The sequence below is a fragment of the Diospyros lotus genome, chromosome 2 (genome assembly GCF_014633365.1).
Source record: "Diospyros lotus cultivar Yz01 chromosome 2, ASM1463336v1, whole genome shotgun sequence".
In the NCBI taxonomy this organism is placed as follows: domain Eukaryota; kingdom Viridiplantae; phylum Streptophyta; class Magnoliopsida; order Ericales; family Ebenaceae; genus Diospyros; species Diospyros lotus.
Window position 1 is genome coordinate 28,064,632 of NC_068339.1, and position 11,591 is coordinate 28,076,222.

Sequence of the window (11,591 nt, forward strand, 5' to 3'; positions counted from 1 at the left end):
AACACTATTAAAGTATAAGAGATGGTGAAAATATTATCCCCACTATTCAAATCCTTATTCTTAAAGAACTTTACCACTCACAGCAGAAGGTTAACCCCCATTTTATAAATTTAAGTGGAGATCATTTTGAGAAAGGAACTAAATCATATTTTTTTATATATAATTTTTTAAAAATTAAGGTAAGAAATTGTCCTCTCTCAAGTATATGCGGCTGTGTCACTAGTTTAAGGTTACTTAAGTAGGCTGTCATACGTACATTAATATTCAGAATATATTTATCATTTTTAAAATTGGGTGGGTCTATGAAATGAGATCGATCTCTTTTCCTACTTGATACCATCTGAGTTTTGAATGCTAATAAAAAGGCGAGTAAAAGTAAGGACAGGCAAAAGAAAGATTTTACTCCTGAGACTGGCTCATTAAGATGGGTGGAAAGAAGAAAAATAATTATGCTCCAAATTATTAGATGGGGAGAGAGAAACTAATGGAAAGGACGCCGGTACTGTGGCACTAGGGTGTTTTTACCAGCTTTCTTGGCCGCAACTCTCTTTTCATTGGGTAAACTAGGAGTAGTAAGATGGGATGGATGAGACTAATAATGAGATAGGGACGGGGATATGATTCGTTTTGCTTTGGTAAAAGATTAGTATTCCAAAGTGCAAATTGAATTGGAGACAACTCAAGCCAATCGATGAATTTTGCTGCCACCTTTTCTTTGGACGAAGGGGCATTGTGCATTTCCCTTTCGTTAATCCGTATATAATTTGCTTCTTTTTCGGGAGAAATCTTGGGGAGGTGGGGATTGGGGAGGCATTTTTTGTCATCTTATAAGATATTATGATATGGCTTCCCTTTTGTTTCCTTCCTCTTATTTACTTTCTTTTTCCTTTTTCTCTTTTGTCATTTTTTGAAGTGTCACACGTTAGTGAAAAGAGAATTGCAGTCATGGAATCAATCTTGACTGAAAAAAAAAAAAAAAAAGTAAAGCAAATGAACACAGAAAGGGATGGCATTATAAACAGTGAGCAAGATTTATAAATTGATTAGAATTCTACAGTATCCTTCTATTGCCTACTGCTTGTGTGAGTCCTAACTACTCGGACTTGAGTTTTGAGTTTGATAATAGAGTGTTGAGAATTTATGTTAACCTGCAACATATGATAATTAAGGTACCAAAAAACACTTGTGATAATTAGGATTATCAATAAGTGAAGTCCAACCTACACTCAAATTAGACTTATGAGAATCCAGAATCATTAATAATAGACCTAAACAAACCAAACCCTTTAGATTAGTATTTTAGATGGGCCACCTTTAACTTCAAAACAAGACCCAAACCCTTTAAAAGTCGAAGTCATTGATGTCAAGAGAGCTGAATCTCAAAGCCCCACAAATGAGGGAGGGGTCGATTTGCTATAGAGATTTGAATGATACCCTTGGACGAAGGCTCACGCCTAGGCCAAGCACCTTCTACTCCTCCGAGGACATTGTTTGATCCCTTCATGGACATAATAAGGCCAAGAAAAAGTTCCCGCCTTTTGTCTCTGTATTCATCGTTCCACCGAAACCCTACCCTAGTGATCCGTTCATTGAGCACCGGTTGTAAGCTCCACATAGTAATGTGGAGCACCAGATTATCAAGCAGAGGCCTATCTCGAGCAGTTGGAGTTGCATGGTTGAGTCGTTCAATAGGCCCAAGCCTCCGCAGCTTGCTAGTCTAGCGCGAGATCATCCTCGAACGTCGGCGGTCTCATCAAAGGACTGTCGCAATGATTGTGACTCCTCGTTGTTTTGCAATCCCTTAGCTTTCTATCTCAACCTTTCTTTGTCGTCCACTCAAGCTGGTGATGGTGATCTATTTTGCATAGACGTTCACCTCTGACATTGATGAGGAGGTTGTTGTTGATGATATACAGATAGTTTCCAAACCATTGAAACTTAAGTAGGCCGGGTTTAATCCACTGTTAATACGTGTGGCTGGTTGGATCTGGGTCTACAAGACCCAAATTTCTACGAGCAACTTTAAATGACTCAAATATTTTTATTAGGATGGGAGTTTAATTTCCTCTCTACTTTCAAGGCTAAAACTAGGCTTGATCTCACTTGCGTCCTTCAAAACTCCACGTATGCTAATCAACCACTCTTATGCTATTTCATTGCAAACAAAAGGTGAGATAGTGCACCATCAAGTTGTGGTATGTTGGTGAATTAATAGAGACAATGATTCACCTACTACACTATTGTAGCCTACTATTTTTCCCGCATTAAATATACTTTTTTTTTTCTCTGTTTTACTTAATAATTATAAAAAAAATTGTACGACACCCATGTGATTATATTAGCCTCTGGAGTATGCAGGGTGGCTAGGGGCCATTCCTCCCCTCATTAGGCTAGAAACGCAGCCAACTAGAAACTCGTGATAATGCAGTATATGAACACACACAAAAATGTAAGGGAAGGAAAAATGGAGGAAAGGGAATTAGAAGTGACAATGAATGAAGCGAATATTGAAATGAATGAGTGGACCTCTGCAGCCAGTGCTAGTACAAACCCAACAGTTCTGATTCCGTGCCCCGAAGCCCAACCCTTTCGCTTCATCATACACTACACCACACTACACCACACCTCGATTTGATCGTCTTCTCTCTCTACGCTTTAATTATCTCTCTATAGTTGCCAGTAATGGCAGTGCATCAGTGGCAGTGCAAGAAAAGTGGGAGAGAGTTTTCATCGGGAAGGGAAAGCTTTGCACCGCAAGGCTCAAATAAAACATGGGGAGTCCCCTCTCTCTGCGATTAGTGTGATTACAATCCGCATGCTCTCTGCAAATCATCATTCTCTCTCTAAAATTGTCATCCATCAGGTGGAGAGAGAGAGAGAAGAAGCAGGTAAAGCTGTGAATGACCAGAAGGATAAACACACTTCCAAAGGAAATTTGGACAGGCTTTTTTGGCCAATTGATGAGCAAAACCAACTTCATGAAATCTGACTCCCACCCACTACAACTATTTAGGATTTCTCCAAAAAGACTGAATAGGGTAGCTTAATTCTCGGGAGAGAACTCCATATCCACCCACAAAAAACATAGGTGGCTTGGTTTAGGGTTTTATAGGGAAGCTAAGGAGATCAAAGCTCAGAGAGAGAGAGAGAGAGAAAGAGAGAGAGAGAATGGAGGGAACTTCATGTTTGATGGGTTTTGGAGAGAACAGTAGTGGACTATGCCAAATGATAATGATGCCTCCACCTCCGGTTACTAATTCTCACCCTAACGCAGACAACAACAATACCCTATTTCTTCCTCTACCTGATCCTAACAACATTAATCCCGACCAAAATCGTCACGGTAATAGTGGGTCTTCTTTGATGGTTGGAGATCACGTCAACAAACACAGCAACAACGCAGGCGCAGCTGGGTGTTACTTCATGGAGAACTACAGCAACAACAGCGGCGAGGGCGGCTCTTCTTCTGTTAAGGCCAAGATTATGGCCCATCCTCACTACCACCGCCTCTTAGCCGCCTATGTTAATTGTCAAAAGGTATACTACTCTTGCTCTTCGACAACTATGCTTATTAACGCTCTCTCTCTCTCTCGACATGTTATCTTCTTTCAAGTGAGATTTAGAAAATTGGATAGGCCCGAAAGCTTGGCGCAACGGTAGCGTTGCTTTATTATCACTCGAGTGTTACGAGTTTAAGTCAGAAGGAGACGGACTCTTTGCTGAACAAGGATAAGGCCTGGTATAATTAACCTTTCTTGGAGCCCGGAACCAGGGAGTCTCGTGTACTGTGTTCTACTTCTCACTATGGATGGTTGATTTTTCATCTGTATTTCTCCAATCTTAAAGGGCGCTTTTCAAGGAAACTGTTCTGAGAATTAGTCCCTCTTTAACCAGAGTGATAAAGACAGGCAGTTTAATTATGTTTTCAAGTCTATTAATCAAGTATATATATATATACACACACGTGTATACGTGAAACAGATAGGAGCGCCGCCTGAAGTGGTGGCGAGGCTGGAGGAAGCTTGCGCATCGGCGGCAGCCGTCGGCCGGATGGGATCGGGCTGTGTTGGCGAAGATCCGGCGCTGGACCAGTTCATGGAAGCCTACTGTGAGATGTTGACCAAGTACGAGCAAGAACTCTCAAAACCCTTCAAGGAAGCCATGCTTTTCCTGTCCAGAATTGAGTTCCAGTTCAAAGCCCTTACAGTGGCTTCCTCGGACTCTGGTTGTGACCTCTTTCTTGGATTAATTTCTCTCTCTAATTTGTTTATCGTGTGTACATATATATATATATATACATATACATATATTTATTTTGCTTTGAATTTGTTTGCTCATTCGTCACCACATCTCATGCACGTTTCCATTTACAAGAACACTGGGATATTATAATAAACGAACATAAAATGTTTGATCCCAAAGGGTCTGCTTAATTTTAAATTCCCCGTTTCTAACTTTTCATGCTTAAATTCTTTTTTCTTTTCTACTTGGCTTTTATGGAGTTACGGAAGTCTCTAGTTAGTTTAATTAATGCTTTCTACTGAAGAAAACGAGGCGACATTAAATTACTCTTTGGAACAGTCCAGTTTCCCAGCTAGGCTCTATGTACTTCCATGTCTGAATTTGTTTCCTAGACATTAGGAAAAATACATAGGAGAACAGTTCATGCACCAAAAGGTCATGTTGGTATATAAGTAACTTTTAAGTGACTGTACCTTGTTTTGGAGTGTAAAGGCTTGCAATTGTACTTGAAAATAGCTACAGAAAATCGAAGGAAAAATGTCAAGTCACAACTTTGTGACCCTAGGGTTTGCGGTCTACTCCCCTAAGTTTAGAATCTTACAAGAACGAGACGGCATGGTCTGGTAAATTTGATTAGCTATTTTTCTTTGGATTGATAGGGTACCATTTAACAAATTTAAGGTTGGACAATGCATGTGGAAACCTCACTTCAAATTAATGAGGTGGTCATTTTTTAGGTTGTCAAACATAATGCTGTATCTGAACGAATAGAGAAGGAAAAACCTTAAAAATTTTTTTGCTGCCATCTATATCCTGAGTTCTATGTATATAATGTTTTTTTTTTCTTCCATCTCTATTTAACAGTGTTTTCTATGTTTCTCATGCCTATTTGTGTACTTCCCTACATGCGTTTAAACAGCTTAGAGATTTCTGTGGATTTCACACAAAGCTTATGCTCAACCTTATGTTAAATTGCAAGTCAGTGTGTTGGCTTTCTCTGTTTCTTTTTGTTTCGTAAGTCTGCTGCTAATTAGTGTTATGTTCCTTGTGTTGTGAGCATATTTTTTGCATTATTTATAAGTGTCTCCTTAATTTCCTGGCCTCTATTAGGCTGTGTTTTAATGTTTCACTGATGACAATGCATGGTAGTATCAAGTTCAATCCATCACATCTAATTACAGAAACAAGTTCTTTGCACCAAGAGTAGAATAGAACTGCCACTGGTCCTTAAATAAGCCTAGAGGTCTGGTTAAGATCAAAATTACTTTGTGATGCCTTTTAATTTTGGGGCAAGATCAATTAGCTACTGTTTGCTATGTGGACACATCAAAGCACAGTTTATTGGAATCATAATGGATTAGTACGTGACAGTTTGATTTATCTTTAAACTTGGAGAATGATAATCCTACCATGGTGAGAAGCAGCTTTGGAAGAATGACATTGATTGAGCTGATAAAAATGTCATGTTTCTTTATGAATTTCTTCTCATTCTCTTTCTTTTACTATTCATCATTTGATGGTTAATGAATACTTCTCTAGGTCTAGGTTCAAATTATGAGCTGACAATCTGATGCAGCAATTGTCTAAATTTACGTTTATTTTTTCTTTTTTCTTGATAAATGTCTGAACTTGTGTTTTTTGGTTTGCTGAACAATGTCTAAACTTATGTTGTTGTAAACTCTTTTACCCCTTTGATTTAATTTTTTCATGATTATATCCAAGTGGATAGCTGATCTCACCTGGTGTGATTAAAGCTTGATATGCTATTTTCATATACGAGTGGATCAAATTAATTATTGGTTGCAACACTATTGACTCACTCGATACCATATATACTTCTCTGTCATGGTCATGGAAAAGGTCCATTTTTTGCAATACATATAATTATTTAATTGATTAGTTTTGCCTCTTAAACCCCACCCTGGATCTTTAAGTGGTGCAGTAGTGTGATTGATCAACTTGCTAGGCATGGTTTCTGGCCTGATAAATCAATTGAGATTAGACTATCAATGACATGACATTTTTATGATCATATTAGGTGATAAGATATAGCCAGTCAACCCACTAAAGAAAGCATAATATATCTGGCTGCTAACAAGGTTTCTGCACTTAGATAATGTAGATAAGCATGCGCCAGAATGATATCCTTGCTAATTTGTTGGGTTTGGGGAAATGACTTCATTGGTTTAGAAAGAGTATCTAAAGTACTCACAGGACTCAAAGGGACATTATTCATTTGAGGCTGTCAGATATAAATGTTACTCCGAATCATAAGAATTCTACTTGATAGTGTGCTGATCATTCTTGTTACTTTTTTATTTTTATCATGCATTCTTTCGCCATATTGTATAATTTGAGATGCCATCCTAGATGAAAATATTTATTTATTTGTTTTTCTTTTATTGGAAACAAAATTTTAATTAAATAGCTAGGTTGAGCAGTTCACCTGTGGTATTCTTAAAAATGTTCACTTTGCCGGCTAGAAGTTAAACTGGTCTCTTATGCACACAGAAATTTCCATTTATGGTTTCTAGAAGTATTGATTAATAGCAGGCCAGGCTTGTTGATTCTAGCTAGTAATAGTTTACTCATCCATCCAAATTTGTTGTTAAATTGGAAAATTGAACGGAAAGACTACTGGCCTTGCAAAACAAATCAAAATTTAGAAGGATTACAAGCCTGCGTACACAACTTGAAGTCTTGAAACAAACAGTAGTTCAAAAGCAAAGCAAAATAAAACTATATAGCCCTTTGATGCAGAAGTAAGAACTTTTTCTGTCTTTTCTCAGATCTGGAACTCTCACTAGTGGAGCCTTCTTTCTTCTTCTTTAGAGAGAAGTAGATTGTACGTTTTAGGCGCTTGTAGATGTACAGAAGTATACAGGAACATTCAATATAGTATTTAGCGATTGTTTTTAGCCTTCTGGAAGTCTTCTTATATGTTATACATTCTTCCAGATCTTTATCCAATATCTTTTTTTTTTTGCATAATACGGTGACCTAAACCATTTCAAAAAGTAGAGAAAAATAGTTGTTGGAGCCCCACAATTGACGGCTAAAATGAATTGGACGGCCATAGCTTGCTTGTCCAAAAGGACAATCAACCACAGGGTCAAATTATGCCAAAAAGATATGCAACATGCCAAAATATAATCTAAAGAGAGATTGATTGTCCCTTTGCATGTACTAGCAGATTTGACTCTTGGTGCCTTAGTATGTGTGAGTAAAGAGCCCTACCTAAAAGGTTGGCTATAATGTCCGACGTCAACTATTAGGTCAGCTACTATTTTCAGGGTCCTAAAACCACTCCATAGCTTACTCCCACTCCATGCTAATCCTAAGTTGGCATACCACTTATAAAATCATGAGGCTTCACCAAAAAGTTCTAGCTAAAGATGATTATTGAGTTCATGAAACCAACTAATATAGCTAAGACTTCCCAGTAAACTACTGATGTGGAATTGGGCCAATACCATAAGTCGTAGATTTGTTCAGTAGCGCGTGTAGATCACAGCAATTTGGTGTTTTTTCTTGGAAAATAAAAAACCTGAAAGCAATGGTCGTTTTTGAGACTTACCCTATCTTCTCCAAATGGTAAACTGGGGCTGGATTTGTAGTACATGGATTTACTTTTGAAGAGAAATGAAATCTTGTCAATCTTTGAAAATCATTATGAACATAGTGCAATCATAGCTAGATAGCAATTCCTTGCCCCTCCTTGCAAGGTTTTGTTGCTTCTGTTTTGATTAGATGCAATTGATGAATGCTTGTACCTTTTCATTTATTGGAAAATTTTGTCTGTATATCTATATTTTGGGAGTGGGGTCTTTAATTTTTATGTTATTTTGTTGTGAACCATCCTTCCCTGTGGGTTCCAGCCTGCACGTGTTGTTTCCATGACATTCTAAACACGACAAGGATTATTCTCACTTGAAAATGTTGTGGTTTATTTAAATGTAAAGATAAATGCTCAAGTGCGTATCATTTTTCTTAATGAGAGTAAAGCTAATTACACCAGATTATATGCAAACAGCATGTACGACAATCACCTATGTATGTGAATGCTTTTAAGTGCATAAATTCCCGATACAGGCATGGGTTTCAATTTTGTACTGAATCTTTTCATAAATTATGTGCGTCAACAAACATATAGGGGATATCCAGAATCAACTTTATTACTAAGTAGGGAGGCTTCGATTTAGCACTTCTTGAATCATTCTTTGCTTTTGTATGATAATCTGATATGCAGTGACTGATTTCTGTTGCTACAACAGCAGCATCATGTTTAATTCTTGTAATACAAACTTTATTGTCACATACAAATACACGTGTTATGTTTCTAACCTACCTGTATTGTATTTTGCACTGTGGAGAAGGTCTAGACAGAAATGGATCAGCTGAAGAGGCTGATGTGAATAACAATTTCATTGATCCTCAAGCCGAAGACAGGGAGCTGAAGGGTCAACTTTTGCAGAAGTACAGTGGATATTTAGGCAGTCTAAAGCAGGAGTTCATGAAGAAGAGGAAGAAAGGGAAGCTGCCCAAAGAAGCTAGGCAACAGTTGCTAGATTGGTGGAGTAGACATTACAAATGGCCATACCCATCGGTATGCCTCCATTCATTAGGCTTTTGATGCTTTGTGTTTGCTTGCTATATTAACTAAATTTGAATAAGCCCTTGCAGAAGATAAGACTTTAAGATAGAAATGACTGACAAATTAGAATTTATGTTGCTAACTTTACATAGTGGGATAAAAGCTTAATTTTATTTACTAGATTTGGATAACCAAGTGTTGCTAGTTTATCATTATTTCGCTCTTTTCTCATCTATTTGGGCCCTATTGTCCCGGGGATTATTTCTTCCTCTTATTTGCTGAACCCATGTCCGACCATATGACCCTCAGTTTTTCTTGTTCTCACGTGTACTAATGACATCGTTCTCTTCACCAAATCTAAACTGATCAGATTGGCTTAATTAATAGCCAGATGAAACTAATGGTGCGACTATGCAATGTTATGTGTGAATCAACAGGAGTCTCAGAAGCTGGCACTGGCTGAATCTACAGGGCTGGATCAAAAGCAAATCAACAACTGGTTTATCAACCAAAGAAAAAGGCACTGGAAACCCTCAGAAGACATGCAGTTTGTTGTCATGGATGCCACACATCCCCATTATTACATGGATAATGTTCTGGGCAATCCCTTTCCCATGGATATCTCTCCTTCGCTGCTATGAAGTCAATCAATTGAGTCAGTTCTCGCAGTACTGTTTAGAGTTCTACTGAATTCCCAAAGCCATGCCATATATGAAATGTTGAATGCTGCCTTGCTATCATTTGTACTAGAGCTTGTAGTGTCCTTGTGGCTGCTATCAGATTGATATTAACTCAAATCAAAAACTGCTACTCTCCTATTGTTATATAATGGTCAAAATATTGCTATCCTCCTATTGTTATATAATGGTGTCTCCTGGTACTTACGTTGTTGGAGATAATTAAATTGGGTGTTTCCGAGCTCTTAACAGCCATTTTTTTAAGCTATTGAGGGAATCACTTTGTAAGAATAATTTTGATTGATTTGAAAATAGTGTCACACATTTGTTATGTCGTAGTGGCTACTAGCAGAAGCTCTCGATGTGACAACAGAAATTTCCCCTTATGTTGTCTAGAAATATTTTATTTCTTGTACAGAATTTTAAGCCGTTCGGGCCTTCAAGATAAAAGAGGCCAATTAATTATTTCTTTCTGACCTATAGCAATAATAATTTTTATTCATGTCCATTACACGGAGATCTTAAAATTACTCCCAAGACTTCAAGGAGATCTTAAAATGTAGGGTCAAGGTATAGTGGCTGTGGGGTAGCAAAATGTAGAGTCAATCTAGGTAAAGGAGTAATTCAAGCTCAAAAGACACACTATGGTACTGCAAAGCAGGCCAGATGGAAAGGGCTAGTGAGGAGATCTTACAAGTCTAATAATTTACCTGAGCCTTCGATAAATGCGAGCCTCTAATAGACAACTAGTGAGAATCTGGGTGAATTTCAAAGTGTGGGGCCAGATGATAATGAGATGGGTACGTAGGTGTGTTTCGAGGTAATGGAACCATATGGATTGGGAGAAGATGGTAGTTTTGTGTTCTAATAAGGAACAGGTGGTCTAGAAGGCATACTCAATTGTTTCAGGCATTATAGGATAAGTAGCGTCACGCCTTGATGATTCAAATGTCGGTGCGTGACAAAGAGTCTTAAGAGGGGTTGTTCCCCAACCCAGACCTAAGAAAATAGATAAGGAGAAATTTGAGGTCATTAAGGATATATGACTTTGATAATCAAATCATAAATGATGGAGCAATAGAACGTTAAGAAATGTGATCTTGAGAGGATCGAGAATACGTTAGAGGACATAATACTCTTCATGAAGGAAACATTGTTCATAGATCAGATGTGCCTCAAAGAAGAGAGACAGACACAGTGGAGGATGATATCTATTAGTAGTTAACGAGGGAAGCCATAAAGATTCCCAAGAAGTTTTGAAGAAGTGTATCATGTCTCCTAAGTGCGGAGTTAAATGACTAGTAATTAAAGTCTTTGGGGGAATGAAAAGAGTATTTCTTGAGATGAATGAACTTGATAGTAAGAGAGACCTAAGTAATAGGCAAGAATAGAATAGACTTCAACTTGAGAGATTGTGATAGTTAGTCGCAAGATTGAGAAATGAGAATGGTGATAACAGAGCTTATCTGGGACAAAAGTGTAAATGAAGTTTCTTGGAACTTAAAAGGAGGTTAACCCTAGCTTATGTGAGCAATGGCAATAGAAGCAAGAGAGTCAATAAACATAAAATGGCATTTGAGTGTACGTCTGGGTTGTGTGCCAATGAGAAATAAATAAACTATGACACATGGGTGAAGACAGTTGTCACATTAGGAGAGAGTGATATCTTCAACCCATGACCTAGGAAAGGTCGCTGGGATATATATATATATGATCTAAGTTATGAGACATTGTTGTTTGGTGAAAAGATAGGAGATTTGCACAAACCACTATAACAGGAAATGTGTTTTCCAAAAAGGATTGAACACAACTTAGTAGCATGTGATGTGTTATGGGTATTTTCTAAATCGTCTTGGACTACTGTCTGGATTGTTTTGGGTTGGGAATAGTCCATGAATTGGGCCCAACTTCTTGAAGCTCAATGAACCTAAAGCTGAAGGCATCTTAGCGAGATTGCGTAATTACTAAAGCGTGAGCTCCAATTGCGATGGCGAGCGAGCTCCCAGCGATGCCTCTAGCTCGTTGGCCGTGCCGATTAGCTCGTAGAAAAGAACTATAAAACAAGATAATCGGAGATG

The 11,591-nt window shown here is 38.0% G+C and overlaps 1 protein-coding gene across 1 annotated transcript; it reads left to right on the top strand.

The window, feature by feature from the left end:
• The first annotated feature begins 2,386 nt into the window (after positions 1 to 2,386).
• Positions 2,387 to 9,771, top strand: LOC127793907 (homeobox protein SBH1-like). Its single transcript, XM_052324685.1, has 4 exons — positions 2,387 to 3,537; positions 3,982 to 4,225; positions 8,619 to 8,848; positions 9,274 to 9,771. Exons 1-4 carry the CDS (start codon positions 3,169 to 3,171, stop codon positions 9,475 to 9,477), a joined length of 1,047 nt encoding a protein of 348 aa, XP_052180645.1. The 5' UTR covers positions 2,387 to 3,168; the 3' UTR covers positions 9,478 to 9,771.
• The last annotated feature ends 1,820 nt before the right edge of the window (positions 9,772 to 11,591 follow it).

Excerpts from the sequence above, each read along its gene's own strand:
- LOC127793907 (XM_052324685.1), top strand. The coding sequence starts at position 3,169 with ATGGAGGGAACTTCATGTTTGATGGGTTTTGGAGAGAACAGTAGTGGA. Across the intron at positions 3,538-3,981 it reads CCTATGTTAATTGTCAAAAG|ATAGGAGCGCCGCCTGAAGT; the intron begins GTATACTACTCT and ends TACGTGAAACAG. Across the intron at positions 4,226-8,618 it reads AGTGGCTTCCTCGGACTCTG|GTCTAGACAGAAATGGATCA; the intron begins GTTGTGACCTCT and ends ACTGTGGAGAAG.